At 45.8% G+C, this 23,169-nt stretch overlaps 1 protein-coding gene across 2 annotated transcripts in view; it reads right to left on the reverse strand.

The window, feature by feature from the left end:
* The window catches only part of IL17RD (interleukin 17 receptor D), a 70,234-nt gene extending 61,622 nt beyond the window's left edge, over positions 1-8,612 (reverse strand). The window contains exon 1 of one of the 2 annotated variants that reach the window (XM_045493278.1): positions 8,394-8,612. In XM_045493278.1, the coding sequence (XP_045349234.1) occupies positions 8,394-8,519 (126 nt within the window). In that variant the 5' untranslated portion in view covers positions 8,520-8,612. The remainder of the gene's footprint in view (positions 1-8,393) is intronic. The other variant, XM_045493277.1, reaches the window with a different exon arrangement.
* Positions 8,613-23,169: the final 14,557 nt, after the last annotated feature.

Consider the following 23,169-nt stretch of genomic DNA (forward strand, 5'->3'; position numbering starts at 1 on the left):
CACTCTTATCAAACCACTCATCTGCTGGAGAAACCTGCTAAGCCTCATCATTCTTGACAGGTGCACACAGGCAAAGTTCAAGGCACCACATAATCCTGTCCCCACCCCATCCCCCAGCTTTGCCACTTCTTTCTTTCAGCCACACTTTCCTTTCAAAGGATCCCCCCACCTCCTGGATGCACTCACAGGGCCTGCCTCCTTTGGCCATCCAATCCCTTCTTCTAAGCCTCCTATGAACCATCCAAATGAAGTTTCTTCTTCATAAACAAATCAAGTTTCCACTTTTTCTTCAATGCATCACTGCAAAAGGCTGGATGCATTCTTACTAAATCTGGAGGCATGATGGGGTGGGTCTGACTTTACTAAATGCATGCTTTCTGGCACAGGTGATGTTCACATGGGGAGGCTGAAGGAGAAAAACACAGTGTGGAGAAGCCTCAGAAAGGTGAGCCTCTTCCAAAGCAGGGGAAACTGAGGCAGAGCAAGAGATCAGAGTTACATGGGCTAAAAAGCCAGATTTCCAAAGGTGGGTGCCAAGCAGTGCCTCGGGCACTGGCACATCATTACCCAGCTTCTCACACTGGCAACTGCATAAGCTGGAATGTTCTAGGATGAGAAGCAGCAGAAACTGTGGTTCATGTTTCTCTGGGAGGAGTGGGGAGGTGCAGAGAGTTCCCTGTACCTTGGAATCCTTCCTGCACCTCCCCGTCTCTAGGCCCCAATCCCTTTTTCTTGCAGCCTCAGCTGGGTGGGGAACCACTGCCGACAGGGGGACCTGACCTGGTCCTACCATCTTTGTCCTTTCCCTGGAAAACATAAGTAACTACAGAACCACACTGAGACTTGACACAGAGTAGCTGCTCAAAAAAAACCCTGTCTTGTCTCCTCACTCCATGTAAGTCTTCTTGAACTTCAGATATTGAGCAGTTACAATAACTCCTAACCATGTGAATGCTTGTGTCCTAGCCAGAGCGACCTTGAGAGGAAGGCAGAGATAAACTGTCACTTAGCAGGGACCACACTTGCTAGGGCTGAACGCTCCTGCATTGGTCTGGATTGCATTGCATTTTCCTCTGATGAAAGGCAGGGGGGGGATTGGGGAGGGCATTTCAGGAGAGGAAAAACCAGAAATCACCTGGACAGAATAAAATCACAGAGAAAGAGTTTTTAAACCATATGGCCTGTCTCAGGAAAATGTACTTCTTCGTTCCAAGGAAACCTTCCCTCTATCCCCATCTCAGAACAGAAGTCTGGGGCCACAGCCAGCATTTTTTAAAGGGTGACCATTCACTGGGGGGTGGGGGGGGCGGAATCTACAAAACTGAGAAATGAAAAAAAAAAACTGACAAATGAGAACACTTGGAAAAACTCCTAGTTTTTAAGGGAATGAAGTACTTTTTAAAACTAAAAAAGGTTATATTTAAAGCCTAATCCCTTGCGATTGCAAAAGGATTCATTTGAAGTATTCATTTAATGTGTGAAATGTAAATATCCACTCAAACATTTAATTAATGCTATCAATTTCCATTCCCTTTCAAAGTTGCTGCTTCAGTTTTGTAGGACATCTCTGATAAGTTCAAGCAAGCTTTCCTACAATGTAGTAATTTTAATTAAAAAAGCCTCATGATTAATGTCTATTAGTTCAGGTTTGGAATGAAGGAACATACAGTAAAATTACAATTTATAAAATTTCCAATACTTGCAGTCTACTGCCCTTTCAACTCTTAAGGTACCAGCCTTATGCAAATAAGACATTTTACCGTTAGGTTTACTATAAAATAAATGCTTCTTAAAAGCACACAGTAGTTTTTTAATGGAGTCAGTTTCCATTCATGCTATTAAATCAGACAATTTATAGGCCAACTTCCGTTTTAGAAGAGAATTACATGTGTGTTCACATCACATCTTTATTTTGTCATCCACCCAGTGATTTGTTGAGGACAGCTGGTACCTATTAAGTCCCCCCTTTAAATGTTGTAGCCTTAATTAGCTACATCCACCTTCCCCCAACATTTCCAAACAAGGAACCAAAGAAAAGAGAAGCCGTTTTTATCACAGATGCTTTGAACAATGGAGTTGCAAATGTTAAAATAATAGTCTCCATTAGAAACTAGCTAGTTATTCCTTAGTTAGGCCCCTCACAAAGACAGGGTATAGACAGGGTTTAAATCTTCTGCCTTTGTTACTTAGGTAATTTTTAGTTTCACGCCTGGTGTTATTAAACTTTCTCAAGAAACTGCTTGGGAAAGGTTGAGGGACAGTCTCTCCAGAGGCTTTTTTGGTATTATTCAGCTACAAACTTCTTACTTTGACTTCTGAGCACATGAAACCAGCAGACAGAATCTGCAAGTAGAGAATAAGCCTGGCATGGTTTTCTATGAAGACATCATGCTCTTCCCAGATAATGAAGAGTTTCCAACTCACAACGAGAAATCCACTTGACCGTATGCCTGTAACCTGCCACACTAGATAAAAACTCTTTGATTTGGTTACAATTTTGGCTTCCCTTCTTAAAAACAAACAAACAAACCAAAAAGTACCCTATTCTGTACTCAGAACTTGAAGTGCGAATTGTGTCAACAAGCTACATTTCCAGCAAGATAAGGAGCTTCTCTAGCATTTCCCCCTTAGGTTTGGTTTCTTCTTAGAGATGTGCCCCCGCTTTAATCTGCAGTAAGACTATCTGTTTCAATAGGATGTGCTCACTCCTGGGTTTGTGTCTTTTCAATCAGCCGGTGGCCCTGCCGGGTTTAGAGTGGCAGAGAGGAAGTGGCCTGTGGTTAAACAGAGGAAATACCAAGGCATTTTAATAGAGCAAATAGTCTCTTTACTTCCCACAGGGAAGAGCTTCAAAGGCCTCGGGGCCCTGGAGGAGACAATGTGTTGTGGGGCCATCAGTCACCTAATCGTGTGTCAGGACCATTCAGAATGTCCCAGCAGCCAAGACAAACACTGCCCAGAAGGACATTGCCTCCCACAGGACAAGCAAGTCAGGCTGCTGGGAGATGGGGCCCGTGGCACCAGCACAGACAGGCCCCCTGAGCTTGCTGAGGGGCAGGGGAACCTCCAAATCTGGGGGAGATGTGAAACAGAAAAGGTCTCAGCTACCAGGGTAGGGTGCAGGAGAGAGGTCTCCTACCAGGGCACTGTCCTCCACCCCAGCCTGTCAAGCTTCTAGAGGTACCAGAGCCCTTGCCTCTCCGCCCATACTCTTATAAACTGAGGAGTTGGGGGTGGGGGCGAGCTTCCTGAAGCCTAAAAACTCATCCATCAGAGGTAAAGGCAGTAAGAAACGAAAAGGTACAATTAATTGCTGATGGGGTGGCCCCAGCAGCAGCAGACATCTGCTGGGCATGGTGTGTGAAAAGCTCAGGGACCAATAAGGGGAAAAGAGGGTCTAAAAGCTTAAACACACACACACACACACATTTTAGGCCAAATGAAGCATGAAAAATACTCAACTTAAAATAAAGACTTAGGAAAGCATTAGCAGTTCTTTCCTTTGTAGGGACGCTGTAAGGTTTGAACTGCAGAGAATACGATTTGGATCCTACCCTACTCTTTCCTAAGACTGTTTTCCAGACAAGCCCAGCTGTTCTGGGGAGGAACCCATGGAAGTCAGGGTCCCCTTCACTCGTGACCTCCCCTTCAACCCCAGGCTAAAGGCACCCACCCAAACCAGGGTGACCTGCCCAGCTGCCTCCCCAGGATCCCCTTAGCCAGCCTGACCCTTCTCACTGGTCGGGGGCTCTGACAGTCTCCACTTCCTCTCTAAGTCCAGAGAAGTACTTTAAAGTCAAACTGATTTTAAATGTTTAGATGTGGCTTCTCTCTCCCTCATCTGGCCTGGGGAAGCCTGGTCTTCTGAAAGCAATGGCTCTCATCATTGAGAGTGCATCAGAAGAACTGAACCCCCATCTCACTCCCATTCTGGAGGCATTATCTTTGAATCTGCCTTTTAACAAGCTCCCAAGGCAATCCTGATAGTGGAAGCTCCCGGACTTCACTTTGAGAAATTGTGTTCAGCGGGAAAGGGTCCACAGCCGGTACTTACTTGCTGTTCTCATCCACCCAGCTGTATCCCCTTGTTAATAACTAGCACAATGCCCCAGGCACTGCAGGGGCTCTGGGGGTCGGAGGGATGGATGGGGGAGGGGAGACAAGGGAGGGCGGTTCAAGAAAGGTGGACTTGGGCTGACAGAATTCCCAATTAACATGGCAAGACAAGCCGGAGGGAAGCATTGCAGTTCTTATAAAAACGTCTCTCTGAAAAATGTGTCAACCAGGGCTGAGTCATTTTTAACGAAGAATTCTGTAAGAGACACAAGAGCATGTACAACATGGAAGACATGGCCGCAAGACAGGCCGACCAGATGCAGGCTGGGGAGCCATGAGCTGCAAGTGAATGAAAACGCATCCAATTCAGAATCAAATAAACATGCCTGGGCCCACAGCCAAGGAGAGTTCTTGGATTGGACTTTTATCAGGACATAAATTTTAACCAGCTGGAACTTCTTTTCCAAGTACCACCCTATTCCTTCCTACCTTTCGAAATGAAGTTATTTGCCTTAAATGGGAAACTTGCACTTCATTGTAAAGACGATGCCAGCATTCTGGCTTCCTGAATTCCTGAAGGAGCGGGCTTTTTGCAGGCTAGACATTTGTTTCAGAGATAAAAGACCAGAGAAGATGTACCTCACCTAGCCAGGAAGGCATTCTTGTTCCCTCCTCCACTGCAGAAAATGCCACTAAATAAAAACCTGTGGAAGCTGATGCCTAATTCTTTGTTCCATAAATGCTTTTCAAACAACCAGCAAGACAGGGGAGGGGGGGGGACCTCAAAGCAACTGATTGACATAAAGTTACCCATCACAAACACAATCATTCCACTATCAAGAAACAAGAGTTAAGGTCCAGTGTAAATGAGGATGCTAGCCCCTCAGGAAGTTTTAGAAATTGTTACTTCTTTGGGAAAACTATTTATTACTCCAATAGTTTACCTGGCAAGGGCCCTAAGAGATTTTTTTTAAGCAGTTGAGGAAGTGTGCCCACAACTCATTTCTAAAACACTGAGCTGTGTTCAAGATGGTATCAGCCCCTTAATTGTCCCACTAATAATGGGGAGGTTGTGAAATCTGACCACTTAAACCAGGCCGGCTCCTCAGAGAGGTGTGTTAGCAGAGCTCCTGTGGGTTAGCTGGCTGCGGTCTACCTTGCAAGTCCTGGGAAAATACACATTCCTGCAGGGGCAAGAGTTCGTGGAACAAATGCTCCATGGAGATCAAGGGGGTCATTTGCTCAGTTCCTCGGCAGCACCCAGATCCTGCCCCTCCTTCAGGGCTCATTTTTCCACCCTGGTGTCCCCTTCTCAGGTTCCATGTGACCTAGACCCACAGGAAACTGTCTCCTGTTTGCCTCACACACAATCGACCCTTCTTGTATGTCTGCATGGCCCCAACTAGACTGTAAGCAACCTCATAACTGAGACCAACATCTAAGGGCTAAACACCACTATCTGGTAGGGGACTCAGACATGAATCGAATGCCCAAGTCACTGTTCACCAGTATTCACTGGCCAGCCTCTGACAGAGCAACTTCTGGAAGAACTGATGCAGGGAGGTGGGGGCAGGGAAGGCTTCCTGCAGGAAGAGCAGAGAAGGGAGAGCAGAGAAGGGACACTGAGGGGTAAAGAAAAGGAACACAGACAGGAACAGCATGTGCAAAAGCGTGCTGAGGAGAGGACACTGGGGCTCAGTGCTCTCATCTCTCCAATCCACTTCCTAAAATATATCACTTAATACAGGATTTAACAGGAAGGCTGCAGAGTCTAATTGGGCTCAGCCAAGACTTACAGGGCTCCAGGCTTTGAGGCCACTAAGATGAAGTATCTAGTTAAGGAAAACCATCCTAAGACACAGATGTGAACAAATATTGAGATGGTAGTCTGGTGGGAACCAAAGTGCAAGGACCTGCATGAGAAAGCAAACCAAGGGGAATGGCATTTAGGGAGGGCTTCCCTGCGGTGGCATCACCTGAGCTGAGTCTTTGGCCAGGGGGAAGGCATCCTAGGAGCAGAGAAAGTATGCTTCAGCAGCTTTACACTGGCACAAAAGTTAGGGAGCAGGCTGGAAAGGTGGGCTTGCAAGACAGGTAGGCAAGAGGCGTTGGGGAGAGCTGGTGGCTCCATCAGATGTACCAAAAGGCAAGTCCAGGAGGGAAGCAGCCATGCATCAGGTTGGAAAGAGTGTAGAATCGGAGAGATGGTCCATGCTCATTCAAGAAGGAATGAAAATGACCCAAGGAGAGGATTAGTGGGACCAAAGTAAAAGCTGTTGAGAAGGTCACTCCCAACTAGGAATTGTGGTGGGAGAAAAGAGGCCAGCCTGAGTGTAAGCCTGCTGGACCAGGGGCCACTATTAACTTGTGGAGAATGCACAGTTAGGAGACAAACACATTCCCACAGGCAGAGAGAACAAAACCGCCAGCCTGGCTCTTTTAGGTCACTATTATACCCAAGGCATTAAGACTTCACAAGCTTTGTGCACTGACACATAAAGCCACCTAGACAATGCAGAAACACAGCAATTAGGACTGATCCACCTGTGCTGTCATATGAAAACTCAGAATAAAATGCATGTGATGCTCCTACAGTTCTTCAAAAGCCAAAATACCTGTTTAGACCCAAAAAGCTTAGCAGGATCTTGGGCACCTGGGGGCTCAGTCGGATAAGCATCCGACTCTCGATTTTGGCTCAGGTCATGATCTCACAGTTGAGTTCAAGCCCGGCATCAGGCTCTGCACTGTGTCCTTGTGGAGCCTGCTGGGAAATCTCTCTTCCTCTCTCTCTGCCCTTACCCCATTCACACACTCTCTCTCAAAATAAATAAACTTAAAAAAAATTTTTTTAAGTTTATCAGGATCAGTAAGTCAATATGAGACAGCCTTAAGGAAAACTTTTTTATCTACATACTGGGAAAAACTCGGTATCTTAAAATATAATAATAGTGATATTTTACTAAAGTGGGACAGAGTACGAAAAGGTGATGTTTTACCCAAAAAGGAAGGCTATATTCACTATGATGTGGTGGGAGGGTGTATTATAGCTGTCTATAGTGAAGCTATTGGGTTTGAAGATATCCCATCTGCTGCCTCATACTTGGTTTTCTGCACTGCGTTTCTCTGAATGTGGGGCAAAAGAGCTGAAAGCAATAGCCTAAGATCCTACAAGGGTGCCAGGTGCTAGGCCTGGACTGCTCTGAGGCCATTCAGAACATCCCAGAAGAGGTGGCACAACGTTGTTCTAAGTAAATGACCCATCTCTCAGAGAAACAGTGCTGGGATAACTAGGAAATCTCCATCTATTCCCATTTTCCAAGTGAAGAAACTGGAGCCCCGAAGCACAGACAAGGTCATGTTCGTGGTTGCCTATGTCCTCTCCACATGTCTGAAGGCCTTGAGTGCCCTGACGCCGGGCCGCCCTGGCTTCAGTGGGAGGTGAGGGGCAGACAGATGCACTCTCCCTGTTCTGGCGCCGCCCAAACCCAGAAACCCTGGTGGGGACATGGGAACTCAGCATCCCCGCGCACACAGCCTACCACCCCACGCCCGCCACCGGGACAGCATCAAAGTGGTCGGTTACTGGGGGAAGTCTCCAAGCACAAGGCGCAATCTGTGCACCTCTCCAGTCTCCTCTGGGGCTCCTGACCGAGGTGATAAACTCATGCCTCCCTCTGGTCTAGAAAAATATCCGCAGATCAAGCTGGGGACGGGGAGAGGGGGTGTAGGTCATCCGTGAGACCATTCTCTAGACGAAGGACGACGAGCAAAATTTCCCAGCAAGTCAGGAGTCGGGGCTGGGGTGAAAGTGGGGTAAGGCTGCACAGCCTAGAAGGAACAATGCGGCCACGAGAGGGGGCGCATCCCTCCCCTGCGCTCTGGGTCCCTTCTCTGGCAGTCCTGGGCCTTTGCAGAATTGTGAACCGGAGGTCCGCGGGAAGACCCCCACTCCGGGTCCAAAGCGCCCCCAGTTCGGACAGCTCGGAGGATCCCAGACCCGGGGCGAAGGAGGTACCGGTCCGGGAACAAAGGGTGGGGCGCCCTTCTCCCGCCCGCCGCGGGACGCCCTTCTCACCCGCCCTCTGGGAGCCGGACCCCAGCCAGTGACCGCGCCTCATTAGCAACACAAAGCCGGGGGTCGGGCGGCCCCTTTCATCCGGGCCGGGGCTGGCGGACGTGCACCCCGGGAGGGAAAGAAGGGCGGGAGCAGCGGGGATCCCAGCCCTGCTGCTGACTCTGCGAAGGGCAGGCACGTCTGCACCGGCTCAGCTGCCCGCGAGCACCTGTGCGCACCGCGCCCGCCGCGCTTTTGGGGACGGCGAGAAGTTTCTCCTTACCCTCCAGCCGCAGGTGTCGGCGCCCCGCGCTCTGCTGGAGCCGCCCGCGGCCACGGCCAGCTGCGAGCCGTTAAGGCAAGCGTTGACCGTGAAGAAGACGGAGCAGAGCTGCAGCCACGGGGCCATGGCCGTGCGCTTGTCCAGCCCTACCTACTCTGCACCCCGGCTGCCTGCCTCTGGCCAGCCCCAAGTGGGCGGTGGCGCCGGCGGCGGCGGCGGAGCTGGCCCCATCAACGAGCATGCGCCGCCCTCCCGAATCCTGCCCCTTCCCTCAGGGCCCCGCCCCCAGCCTCCACTTTCGCGTCCTGGCCCCGCCCCTCTAGCCCAGCCCCCCCCTTTGGCCCCACCCCACCCTGTAGTCCACGCCCCCTACGGCCACACCCCGAGCCTCCACCCAGAAGCCCGCAGCTGCAGTTTTTTTCCCTTCACCTGACAGGTCTGTTTTTTAACCCAAAGGATTTGTCCAAGTGACGCCTGCGCCCAGCAAAAACTCGGAAAAATACAAAGAATGTAATAATAATGGTTCTAGTAATAATTTAACCAGCGCCTATTTGCCAGGCCTCTTTTTTGTTTTTAATGTTTATTTATTTTTGAGAGACAGAGAGACAGAGAATCCAAAATAGGCTCCACACAGTCCGCACAGATGCCAAGCTTCTTCTAGAATCCTTCCAACCACACTGGTAAGTGTCACTATTGTTATCTCACTCCGGGGGGGGGCACAGTAAAGTTAGGGCAATGTGATGGTTAGAAAAATCCTGGCTGGGACCTCCAACAAATGACTCGCTCTCTCCATTCTACTGTTCCTGCAAACTGAAATAACAAAAGTATGCTAATCTGGGGAGGATTGTACTGGTTAGCACATAGCAAGGGCTCAATAAATGCTACAATCTATCACTGACTGGCAGAAGGACACCCAGCTGGTACCCACCTGAGATTCAAATCCAAATCTGACAAAAGCAATACTCTTACTACGTTTGTCAAACTTACATTGTGAAACAGGTGGTGTCTCTGTTTGGAAGAGGAAGCTGAGGCTCAGAGAAGCGGAGAAGCCAAGGTCATATGACTTTTCACCACAAGCCCCTTCCCACTTTCACTTGTGTCTGTGCACCTGAATCCCACCACTTCACTCTCCTCCACTGCCCCACCCCTCATCTAGGCCCCCAACTCCTCCTCCACAATTGCTTCCTAAGGGCTAAATTGCCTGCTTCCACTTTTGTCTCAGTATATAATGCATCTCTCTACCTGAAATCAGATCACTGACATCTGATTTAAAATCCTCCAGGGTGGCATTTATTCAATGGCCATTTACCATTAAATCCATACTGACCTCCTCTTCCCCTACATTATCTCTTCCCACTCTGCCTTCACCACCTGGCTCCAGCGGTGTGGATCTGCTAACTCAATTGCATCTTGGGCTTCTTGTCCCAGCAAACTCTCACCTCTGTCTTTCCAACAAGGCATCCTCCTCTACTTGACTTTCTCCTTCTAGGGCCCATAATCCCCTTCTTCTCCTCGTCTGTCTGGCCTAAATGTGGTGACAGCTCAGTTGCTGCTAACACTGGGTTCCTGCAGTTTCCCTCATGGCTCCACACACCCTGCCCATACCTTGTATTTAAACTCCCTGTGGAGACAGAGGCGGCCCCAGCTTTGCATGCTACCCCCGTGGAGAAGGAAGACTCTTCTCAGTACAGCTAGCAGAAGTCCTGGGCACTGGCTCTGACAAGACCACTTTGGAACCAGGGAGCAGAGCTAGCTTCATCTGAACCCCAGAGGCTGGAAGTGAAAAACAACGGTTGTGCAAAGAAAAACTGGCATTGTTGCCAGAGAAAGCGAGGATGGGTAGCGTGTTCACCAAACAACAGCGTCCACCACAAGCCCCAGGTGCTGAGACTTCCTGTCCATGTGCACCACTGGACAGAAATGTTTTCTTTTTTATCTCGCTGCCAGGATATTCAGGAATTCAGCCAGACCCAATGAGGGCAAGAACCGCAACTTCTTTGGTCAACCAGAAGAACCAGCATCCGCAGAAGGTTGCCTACAAAGTAGCCTTCTCTGAATAGACCTCACCCAGCACGTTGCTTCTCTGGGGGGAACTGTTGTTTCAGTGCTCTGCTCCCTTCCAGGCCTCTGCCCACCTCCCTGACATTCTTGGTACTTCTCTCTGGGTCGTTCCCAACTCCTTTAGCAGGGGATCTTAGAGGTCTGGCCATGAATATCAGGAGCGCCAGGGGCTGAGACAAGGCCAGGACCACATGGGTGTCAATGAAACACCATGGAAACCATGAGGTTGCCTGCCCCTTAAGCTCCTTAATGTGTATGACATTCCAGCCTAGATAAGCTTCATAATTTATTAACCAATCACCTGCTGAGGGACTTGTCTTATAATCAGTGATTTAAAAATATCCTCACACATTTAACTCGATACATCCATTCACCTGTTTTCTTAAGATACATTCCTAGAATCAGAATTGCTGGATTATACACATTTAAAATTGCCAAACTGCTCAATATCTACTGCAAGCTTAACTGCTTTTCTGATTCATAGTGAGGCCATGTTCCCAAGTATTTAGTGGCCTTTTGCATTTCTTCTTTGTTCCAGGGTTGGACTCTAGGAAAGGCAGCAGTACTTGGAGCTTATGACCAAGGGAGAGACTTTAGGAGGGCACTGGGGAGAGGAAAGTGTTTCTTCTTGGGCTTTACTCACATCACCATATGATTGAGTAAACAGGGAAGGCAGAGCAACACTCCCGCTCCCTTTCCAGTCTACACACACACACACACACACACACACACACACACACCACCTCCCAGCTCACTGCCCAGCCTGGCAACTGACAGCCTCTGAAAACATGCTGCAGAGTGCAGAGTGCTCCAACTTTTCTAAAGGAGTACAGAGGACACAAGAAAGAAAAGGCCTAAGTGTCCATTCCAAAACTTGTTAGAATGACATCCCTCAGGACCAAGGATTGAGAGGCCCTCCTATTTACCTTCTAGGGAGGCCATACGCCAGTTGGGGGTAGGGGGTGGGTGGTAGGGGAGGGGAGAACCACATACATCAAAGGGTCAAATTTGGTCAGGAAATAAAGGTAGTAAATTGTCATTTGGCAACATCCTCCCCATTCTGGTCTTCTCCATTGATTCCTTGCCTCTCATCCCCCCCCCCCCCCCCACCACTTTTTTTAAAGAACATTTTATTTTTTATTTTTTTAATTTTTTAAAGTTTATTTGTTTAAAGAGAGAGAACAGGAGAGGGGCACAGAGGCAGGAGAGAGAGAGAATCTCAAGCAGACTCCCACTGGAGCTGTCAGTGCTGAGCCCAATGCAGGGCTCCAACCCGTGAACTGTGAGATCATGACGTGAGCAGAAATCAAGAGTTGGACGCTCAACCGACTGAGCCACCCAGATGCCCCCTTCATCCCCTCTTTTTACCCAGGACGCTTCAGAATATTTGTGAGACTGTAAGAAGTGAATCTCTGTACTGAGAGCTGAGATAAAATGAGGGGGCTGGGCCTCTACATGGCCCCCATGGACCATACCATCCTCCAGACTACAGTGGAGCCCAGCTGTGTATGTAGGTGACCAGAGGATGAAGCCCTCCTCAAATACAACATATGGGCTCATGTACCACAGCCAAGATTGCCTGTGACAGTCACAATTTCAGCCATCCCTCACCACCCCTGACTGATCCACCTCTCCTGCCTCCACTGCCTGGCTCTCTGCCTGGTCCACATTAGTGGGCAAGAAACTGATGCTGCCTCCATTCCAGTTTGGAATGAAGCTGGAGATTAAACAGATTAAATCATCTTTAAGCTGTTGGTGAAATGTAAATATATTTCCCCAATTTACCTAAAACCTAACCAGATAAGAAAAACCCTTAATATAAAGACTGGATTTTGTTAGGAGTCAAATTATCCCCTGAAACATAAGAAAGGGTAAAGTGATGATAGAAATAATTTGAATCCTGGAATCATTTTTAGCAGAGAAAAACTAAAGACAGTTTTAATAAGCAGTGGTTAGAATCACCGAGCCAAGCTTCAAATTTATTTTCGGTATTATGCTCAAGTAGTATGTTTTATATAATAATCAAGACATTAAAGGTAAAGGGTGTTCCCAGCCAGGCTCCCAGCAGGCTTGGGTGCAAGTTTCCCAAGGCTTTAGGGGAGCAGTATGCAGAGAACTGGCAGGGTCCTGAGAGCCCCAGCCTCTGTCCTAGCCTTCTAAGGCTGCCGGGATGCTAGCCCGGCCACGGGCAGTCCTGGATCCCAGGAGGTAGATGTCCACTTCACAGATGGGGAAGCAGAGATTCAGTAAGGAGGTCCTAAACTCATCTGACTCCCTCGTCACCTTCCTCCTCCCTCCTTCCCTCACACTGCTTCTGGCGCCCCGCAGTCTTCCCAAACTGATCTTGGCTCCGCCAAGAGTGCCCAGAGGCCCGGAACGGGGACTGGAGGTAGTCCTGGGGCAGACGACCGAACCCCGCGCCCGGAAATCCGCAGACCCGCAAGCCCAAAGTGCCGGAGGCGGTGCGTGCTGCGGCCACTAAACAGAATTCACGGTTCCACCGCCACTTCCCATTTTTTCCCCCCAGGAGGAAGAGGACCGAGGCGCCCAGTGTCCATGGTAACCCCTAGGGGGCGCGCGTGGTCCAGATCGGAGACGCCAGAACAATCCTGGACCGCGCCGCTGTGAGCGCACTTCATTCTAGGGCAAAAGCCCCAGCGCAGGTGCAAATACTGGCTGTTAGAGGACCCGGTGCTAACTTTGGGGGTAAGTAGAGTTCAGGAAGTGGTAACAAAAAAGGGCTAAATATGGGCTTTCAGTAAAAAATATGGGCTTTTAGTAACTGTATGGCTTTGAGCAATTAATTCACTGAGCCACTCTTTGAGTGTCAATTTTCTCAGTGGTCACACAGGAATGAATGATGTGGATGAAGTCCTCAGTGGGTTTTTGAAATAAGCAAATGGCTAGGAGGAGTGCTACTATTGCAAGCAGTAGACCAGGAGTTGATGCAGACAGGCCCAGGGGCAGCTGGAACCCAGACAGTAGCTTAGAGAAATGGGCACTTTTACCTCCTTCAGGAGCTAGTGCCCTGGTTTGGATCTGCACTAGACTGGAAGGCTATGGACCATATCCTGTTTACCATTCATTCATTCATTCATTCAACAAGTACCATGGAATTCCTGCACTACACCAGGCATTATGCCAGAAGCTGGGAACCAGTTGAACAATCAGATACTGTACACAACAGACACGGTCCCAGCTGTCATAGAACCAACAAACAAATGTTCCATGGGGAACGCTGGCATTACTCAACTACATTCCCCGGGGGATAATTAAAATTAGATGGATTGCCTCTAAGGAAGTGGTGGCTGAGATGAGGTACCTGGACAAAGGAGAGGGGAGCAAGGACAGGAAGAATGTTGTAGTCAGAGGGAGCAGCATATGCAAAGGCCCTGGGGGATTGAGAGCATGGCATCTTCAAGGAACCAAAAGAGGCCAGTGTGATTGGAGAGCAGTGAGATGTGGAAGAATGGTACAAGGTGAGCTCAAAAGGCCTGCAGGGATAGGCAGGCATGACGTTGTACCCTGGTTTGAACCTTAGAGTACTCAGTGGCTTCTGAGAGGTTTAAGGGCAATGGCAGGACTGTATTTTGAAAAGGTCCCTGCATCCCAAGTGCCAGGCACAGGATACTACCCTGTGTGTAGTAGGCATTTGATACATACTTGCTAACTGAATAAGTAACTAGGATCATTATTGAAATTCTGGGATTTAATGTCCTGAATGCAAAAATCATTAAAAACCCTGGAAAAGCATCCAACCCTACTAAAGTTCTAAATGATGCAAATAAAATAAAATAAGATAAAATGCATAAAGTTTTCTTGTCTTTTAAGGTTATTTCTACTATAAAGCCCTTTATTATCTTTAATAGACTATTTTTTAAGAACAATTTTAGATTTACAGAAAAATCGAGAAGGTAATACAGAGAGTACCCATATACCCTGTCCCTAGTTTTCTTTATTATTAATATATTACATTAGTGTAGTACAGTTATTATAATTAATAAACCAGTATTTATATGTTATCATTACTGAAGTCCAAATTTTATTCAGACTTCCTTAGTTTTTACCTCATGTCTTTTTTCTGTTCCAGCATCCCATCCAGGACACCACATAACTTGTAGTTGCCATGTCTCAGGGTCCTTTTGACTGTGACAGTTTCCCAGACTGCCCTTGTATTAGAAGAACATTGGTTAGGTACTTTGTAGGATGCCCCTCTATTGGGATTTGTCTGATGTTTCTCTCATGATATTACTGGATATTACTATGTTTTTACTTTAATCAAAGTTATACATAAAAGGTTTTGAAAGTCTCATTAGTTCTAATAGATGGAAAATGAAAAACAGTAACCTCTGACCTGTCCCTTGTGACCCTCACTCCCCAGAGCATCTTGGTTCAACTCTTCTTGCTATTTTCTGGCATTTGGTGCCATGTTTCTAAATCATAGGCTGATCTTGCTTTTCCTGACCGACCAGTTTAGATGCTGGCTCCTAACTTCCTGCTCTTTATGACATATGAAAACTGTGCTCTCTTTGTGTTCTCTTCCTCTATCCACGCACTGAGGTTTGTCCTGGATGTCTCCCTCTGCTCTTCCGGAGCCATTCTAACCTGTACAGACCTCATCAATGGACTTTCTTGCCCTCAGTCTTCAGGGTGGGTTGGGTCAATGTGGGGCACAGGCAGGCAGTTGGGGGAGGGAGAGAGCCAAAGTGTTTCTGCCCTCAGTTACCTCTCTGTCCGGGTGCTGTGGGGGCTGCATGTCTGGCACTGGTGTCAGACAGGCTCTCCAGTTCCTGACAAATGCTCCCACCCCCTTGCCACCTCAGGTCTCTGTGTATGCGGGGTCGGTAATAGCCCCCCATACTGGTACTGCACCTTCCTTTTTGGTTTCTTTTCATCCTGCCCACAAAGTCTCTTTCATGAAGTTCTCCTCAAATTACCCCACTTGAGAGTTGTTTCGTTTTGGAATCCTGACTAATAAATTACAATATTTTGATTAAATTGACATTTAGCATTTATATCATTGTGATAATAATTATGACACACCATTTACTTTACAGGCAAGTAGTGTTTTATAATAATATTTCCTTTCTTGGGGCATCTGGGTGGCTCACTCAGTTGAGTACCCAACTCTTGGTTTCAGCTCAGGTCACGATCTCAGGGTCATGAGATCGAGCCCTGCATCAGGCTCCACACTGACAGTGCAGAGCCTGTTTGGGATTCTCTCTCTCTCTCTCTCTCTCTCTCTCTCTCTCTCTCTCTCTCACACACACACACACACACACACACACAATAAATAAACTTAAAAAAATATTTCCTTTCTTGTTACAACTTTTTTTGGTGTGTGTGTGTGTGTGTATTTAATAATATTTACCTTTTTAATATAACTCTTGTTAAATTTTCCCATACAACTTTCCACATGGTCAGAGGCATTAGCTTTTCCCCTCAGGGTTTTATTTCAGGAGAATTCCCCCTGGAGTGCTCATGCTTCTGCCCAGGGTTGGAGTTAGGGTTGGAGGTTCTTCAGGTCTCCAGCCCAGCCGTCCTTTCCTTTCCTTCCCTTCTCTCTGGTGCTAAAATCCTATTTTCTGTCTCTTTAAAACTTTTTTTTATTAATTTTGTAATGTTTATTATTTATTTTTGAGTTGGGGGGGAGGGCAGAGAGAGACGGAGACACAGAATCTGAAGCAGGCTCCAGACCCTGAGCTGTCAGCACAGAGCCAGACACAGGGCTCGAACCCATGAACTATGAGATCACGACCTGAGCAGAAGTCAGAGGTTTAACCAACTGAGCCACCCAGGGACCCCTCTCTTTTATGCAAATCCTCAGTTAGCTGATAGATATGCCAAGTTTATCCTTCAATTTTCTTATTATCAGCTATTTTCCATCTCCTACTCACTTCGTTGCATGCCTTAGAACATTTCTCCAACTAGATCTTCAAAATCTGATGAATTTTTATTTTATTATATTTCCTAATATCCAAGAGCAGCTCTTTCTTATTTGGTGATTGTCCCTTTTGCAGAACATCCTATTCTTGCTTAAAGGAAGTAATTCCTTCTCTTATCTCTCTGAGAGGTAGTTTCATTCAAGTTTCCTCTATTTTCCCAAATGCCTTTTTTAGTTTGTGAACTTTTACAAATGGAATTGGATTTTTCTGGATTCTCTAGAATTATTCTTAAGGAAATGGACATGCTATGTCAGCAGGTTAGGATTCACACTGGGTAATCAATGTCCAGAAACAAAGATCCCAGACAGGTCACGTATGTCAAGAGGAAAGAGGCCCCACTGAGCCACTCAGATGAGACACGGTCAGTAAACAGCCTGGAGCAACCATGCAATTCAGCCATTGTATTTCTCAAATTGTCTCACCTATAATTTTTAATTCTCCACTTACCTTCTACCACCAGATTTGCTTATTCTCTCCAGTACCATCTTGAACCTAAATGATATGGCTTGTGACATATACAAGTGCAGAATCATAATGACTAGTGTTTTATTTTTATTTATTAAAAAAAATTTTTTTAATGTTTTATTTATTTTTGAGAGAGATAGAGATAGTGTTTTTATATTCAACTGTTTATTTAGCAAACATTTATTGAGTGCCTACTGTATGCCAGGCACTGACCAGGCCCTGTGCAAGGCATTGGAATAGAACACGCACAAAGTCATGAGGTCCCTGCCCTCCAGGAACTCACTTTCCAGGACAGTACCTCACACTTAGCAGAACCTCCTGAGCTTTGGAGGCAGCCACTGAGAGCTCTACTTAACAGATGAAGGATCTGAGGCTCACAAAGGTTTCCTGGTTTGCCTGAATGACACACAGCTATTTAGAGATTATGATGCATCATGAACGCAATCCTCTTTTCAAAGTGTGTAAAGAGGAGCTGTAGATAATGAACCATGGAAAGAGGGTTCAGAGTAACAGGAAGAAAGCTAAAAGGAAATGGTCTTAGGGTTCTCCAGAGAAACAGAACCAACAGAATATGTAGAGATATATATATAAGAAGAGATTTATTATAGGAATCTATTCCTATAGGAATAGGTTCATGCAGTCATGGACGCTGAGAAGTCCCACAATCTGCTGTCTGCCAGCTGAAGAATCAGGAAAGCTCGTGGTATAATTTAGTCCAAGTCCAAAAGCCTGAGAAATAGGGACTGATGATATAAGTCCCAACCTAAATCTGAAAGTCTGAGACCAAGAGTACCAGTGTCCGAGGGCAAGAGAAGATGGATGTCTCAGCTCAAGCAGAGAAAGAGAGAGAATTCGCCCTTCCTCTGCCTTTTTGTTCTACTGGGGCTTCAACCAGTTGGAAAATGCCTACCTGCATTGGGGAGGGCCATCTGCTTTAGTCAATTCACCAATTAAAACGTTAATTTTTTTTCTGGAAACACATCCAGACACAATCCAGAAATAATTTTTCACCAGCTATCTGGGCATCCCTTAACCCAGTTAAGTTGACACATAAAATTAACCATCACAGAAGCCAAGGGGAAAAAGTGTTTCAAAGTATTTGCTCAGGCCCTAGCTGCCCCAGTTTACATTTAAGCAGGAGTCAGTTCAGGGCAAATGGCCGGGAACAAGGGCTCCCAACGCACTTGCGGGAAACAGGACGGAAAGGAAGGAAGAAACACACGATGCTCATTTTACAATTGCGGGGTGCATCTTCTCTGCTCCTCTGGAGTTAATGCCAGTGGGGGAAGAGCCTCACAGTTGAATAACTTGCACAGTTGAATAGAAGCAGCAGGTGGCAACCCCAGTGTCAGAGCCTTCGAGGGTGTGCCCTCACTGTGGAGATAGGGCCAACCAGTCCCTCTCAGTTGTGAGCAAAAAAAAAAAAAAAACAAAAAAAACCCCACAGCACTCCCTGACTCTAGTCTCCCAACCTAAGGCCCTCAAGCAGGAAATTCTAGAGCTAAATTTCACTAGGGATGGAGCAAGGGAGTGACAGATTGCAAAAACAGACACAGAACAAGGCATTGAGCCAAGTTCACGAGCAAGAGAAATCAGCCTCGCACCAGCAACAAAAACGTACAGAGAACCCTGAGGGGCCTGCAGGCACCCACCAGGCCAGGCCTCTTCCTCCTCCCAGGGAACAGCTCTGAGGATTCAGGTGAGATGGCAGCTCCATAGCCCTGCCCCACAGGCGGACCCCCCACTCCTTGGAGGGGAGATTAGCATAGGCTGGGGGTGTGGGGACAGGAGTGGCCCCTGTCAGGGACAATGGTTCACCCTCCCCTCTCTGGAGAGGTCAGACGATGACTTCCACTGGCCTTCCCTGGTGCACATAAATATATATACTTAAACTGGAGACCTAAAATAAATTCTTCCATCGCTGCTGGCTGCCATTATGTAATGTCTCACAGTGTTTCCCTGGGACTCTCCAGGCGGTCTCATTTATTGCCTTGGTTGTGCTTCCAGCTTTGTTCATGACTTCCAAACTGCTTTCCATAAAATTGAGCCATATGTACATTGGCTACTCTCGACATAGTTTGTACCGTTAAAAGTATGCATATATTGTTGCGAGGCCAATGTTGAGAGTGGTGTGCAAGACCATAGATTGGATTCCTTTTTTAAAAACTGGCAACATTTCAAGCTCGTTTTAAAAAAAATGTTTTTGAAATATTTTTAAATTTACAGAAAAGTTGCAAAAATAGTTCAAAGAGTACCTGTATATTCTCCACTCAGCTTCCCCTAACCTCTTATATAACCTCTTGTGTAACCGTAGCCCAATTATAGAAACTAGAAACAACATTAATATGATACTACTGCGTAATCTACAGATGTTATTGGGATTTTACCATTCTCCCTACTCGTAATGTCCTCTTTTTAAAAATAAATTTTTTAATTTTAGAATTGTTTTTTTTTTATTTAATTTTTTATTTTTTAAAATTTACATCCAAATTAGTTAGCATATAGTGCAACAATGATTTCAGGAGTAGATTCCTTAGTGCCTCTTACCCATTTAGCCCATCCCCCCTCCCACAACCCCTCCCCTTAAACCTCCATTTGTTCTCCATATTTATGAGTCTCTTCTGTTTTGTCCCCCTCCCTGTTTTTATATTATTTTTGTTTCCCTTCCCTTATGTTCATCTGTTTTGTCTCTTAAAGTCCTCATATGAGTGAAGTCATGTGATTTTTGTCTTCCTCTGACTGACTAATTTCACTTAGCATAATACCCTCTAGTTCCATCCACATAGTTGCAAATGGCAAGATTTCATTCTTTTTGATTGCTGGGTAATACTCCATTGTATATGTATACCACATCTTCTTTGTCCATTCATCGATCAATGGACATTTGGGCTCTTTCCATACTTTGGCTGTTGTTGATAGTGCTGCTATAAACATGGGGGTGCATGTGTCCCTTCGAAACAGCACACATGTATCCCGTGGATAAATGCCTAGTAGTGCCATTGCTGGGTCATAGGGTAGTTCTGTTTTTAGTTTTTTGAGGAACCTCCATACTGTTTTCCAGAGTGGCTGCACCAGCTTGCATTCCCATAGAATTGTTTTTAAAATCACAGAAAAATTGAGAAGAGAGTACTGAGTTCCCATGTACTCATACCCGGTTTCCCCTTCCATTAACATTTTATGTTAGTATACTATATTTGCCACAATAAATGAATCAATATTAATACGTAATTATTAACTACAGCCCATACGTTATTCAGATTTCTTTCTTTTTTCTGTAATGCCACTTTTATGTGCCAGGATCCCATCTGAAATACCACATGATATTTAGTTGTTATCCTGCTTAGGTGCCTCTGGGCTGTGACAGTTTCTCAGACTTTTCTTGTTTTTGATGACTTTGACAGTTTTGAGTACTGATCAGGTATTTTGTAGGCTGCCCCTTAACTGTAATCTGTCTGGTGTTTTTCTCACGAACAGATGGGGATATGGGTTTCTGAGAGAAAGACCACAGAATTGAAGTGTCATTCTTGTCATGTTGTACCGATGGTCCACTAACGTCCTATTTCTGGTCCAGGTCCCATCTGGAATCCTGCAATGCATTTAGTTGTCATGTCTCCTTAGTCCCCAGTCTCTGAAAGTTCCTCAGTCTTTGTGCTTCATGATCTTGACACTTTTAAAGAGTATTCAAAAATGTTCCTTAATTTGGAATTGTCTGATGTTTTTTCATGACTGGATTCAAGTTATGAAATTTTGGTAAGAATGCCAGAAAAATGATGTTGTGTATCATATCATGGGGTACATGGTGTCACTATGTATTATTTCGCTTTTTTAAAAGTTTTTATTTATTTATTTATTTATTTATTTATTTATTTATTTAGAGAAAGCATAAGTAGGGGAGGGGCAGAGAGAAAGGGGGGCAGTGGATCTGAAGCAGGCTTTGCACCGACAGCAGAGAGCCCAATGAGGGGCTCGAACTCTCAAACCATGAGATCATGACCTGAAGTCAGACACTTAACCAACTGAGTCACCCAGGTGCCCCTTATTTTCTTTTTTTCCTCATATTTATTTATTTTTGAGAGAGAGAGAGAGACAGACAGACAGACAGAGCATGAGCAGGGGAGGAGCAGAGAGAAAGGGAGACACAGAATCCAAAGCAGGCTCCAGGCTCTGAGCTGTCAGCACAGAGCCCAACGCAGGGCTCAAACCCATGAACCTCAAGATCATGACCTGAGTCAAAGTGGGAAGCTTAACCAACTGAGCCACCCAGGCGCCCCTTTACTTTTTTTTAAGTAAGTGCTACAACCCAATGTGGGGACTGAACTCATATCCCCAAGATCAAGAGTTGCATGCTCTACTGATTGAACCAGGCAGGCACCCTTCTTATTTTACTTCTTTTTTCTTTTTAAACATTTTATTTATTTAAGTAGTCTCCACACCCAATGTGGGGCTTGAACTTACAACCCCAAGATCAAGAGTCTCATGCTCTTCCAACTGAGTCAGCCAGGCTCCCCCTCTTATTTTACTTTTGATCACTTGGTTAAGATGGTGTCTTCCAGATGTCTCCACTGTAACATTACCATCTTGTCTTTGTACTTCATTTCTTGGTGGTGATACTTTGAGATGACACAAATATCCCGTTATCCTCAACTTCTGCTAGCTAATTTTAGCATCCATGAGTGGATCTTGCATCCAACAATCATTTTTGGGATGTTCTAATGCTGATTTTTCTATTTCCCTTATTCCTTCTACATTTATTTTTTTTTTTTTAATTTTTTTTTCAACGTTTATTTATTTTTGGGACAGAGAGAGACAGAGCATGAACGGGGGGAGGGGCAGAGAGAGAGGGAGACACAGAATCGGAAACAGGCTCCAGGCTCTGAGCCATCAGCCCAGAGCCTGACGCGGGGCTCGAACTCACAGACCGTGAGATCGTGACCTGGCTGAAGTCGGACGCTTAACGGACTGCGCCACCCAGGCGCCCCTCCTTCTACATTTATTAATTGAAATTCTCCTATAAGGAGATGCCCCTTCCTCCCATTAATTTATTTATTCAGTTAATTATTTATGTAAGCATGGACTAATGAATGTTTTGTGGGTTTTGTTCTAATACCTCTTTCTTTCTTTCTTTCTTTCTTTCTTTCTTTTCTCAAATTGTTCCAGCTTTGGCCACTAAGAGCCCCTTCAAGATGGATCCTGTTGGGGCGCCTGGGTGGCGCAGTCGGTTAAGCGTCCGACTTCAGCCAGGTCACGATCTCGCTGTCCGTGAGTTCGAGCCCCGTGTCAGGCTCTGGGGCTGATGGCTCAGAGCCTGGAGCCTGTTTCAGATTCTGTGTCTCCCTCTCTCTCTGCCCCTCCCCCGGTCATGCTCTGTCTCTCTCTGTCCCAAAAATAAATAAACGTTGAAAAAAAAAATTTAAAAAAGATGGGTCCTGTATTCTTTCAATATGCCCCCATAATTTTTTGAGCATGTCCTACTTCCTGGTACACAAAATGCCCTGGGATCACCTTGTATTTTCCCTGTTCCAGTGCTAGCTAGATCCAATAATTTCTTCGAAAATTTCTGGCTCTTTTTATCAGAGAATCACCTTTTGAAACCAGTATCTGGACACTAAATGTGCTCATTGCTGCTGGGGTGTCTTTGCTTATAGGCTGTGTCATCAAACACAGCTAGGAAATGTATCCACGTGTACTAGCATACGCATATATATACCTATATTTGTTTCTTTATCCATGTATATTCAGGGGTTCTCCAGGGTATTTCTTAGGACTTTCATGTCTAATAGTAAAGGTTAATGGAAAACCAAAACAACCAAGAAAAGCAGGTACAATTAAGTACCTAGAGTCTTTGAGAATTAAGGTTTGGGTCACCCCAGCCAGCTGAGGTTCTGCCTGAGGGTGAGGGAAATAGTGAGTGGTAGTAAAGAAGAAAGTCATAGATACCAGTTATAGCCTTATGACCAATTATAGAAACCACATTTTATTTGCTTGTCATACATATATGTTTATTTGTATATGCTAACCATTTTCTTCTTTCTTCTTCTTCCCATTTTATTTTATGTACAGATTGCTGAAGCTAACTTTATAGTTTAGATTTTAGGTAACAGAATATTCCATGAGACTGTAGTTGAATTTAAGGATTAATTAACATAGTCAATGATGGATACAATAACTGTTGGGACTGTTTCCTCATTAGGGGGAGAGGATGAAAATTTCTTCATTTCTGTTTTTTTTTTAATGTTTTATTTATTCTTGAAAGAGAGTGTGTGAGCAGGGAAAGGGTGGGGGTGGGGTGGGGGACAGCAGCAAGC

The sequence above is a fragment of the Leopardus geoffroyi genome, chromosome A2 (genome assembly GCF_018350155.1).
Source record: "Leopardus geoffroyi isolate Oge1 chromosome A2, O.geoffroyi_Oge1_pat1.0, whole genome shotgun sequence".
In the NCBI taxonomy this organism is placed as follows: domain Eukaryota; kingdom Metazoa; phylum Chordata; class Mammalia; order Carnivora; family Felidae; genus Leopardus; species Leopardus geoffroyi.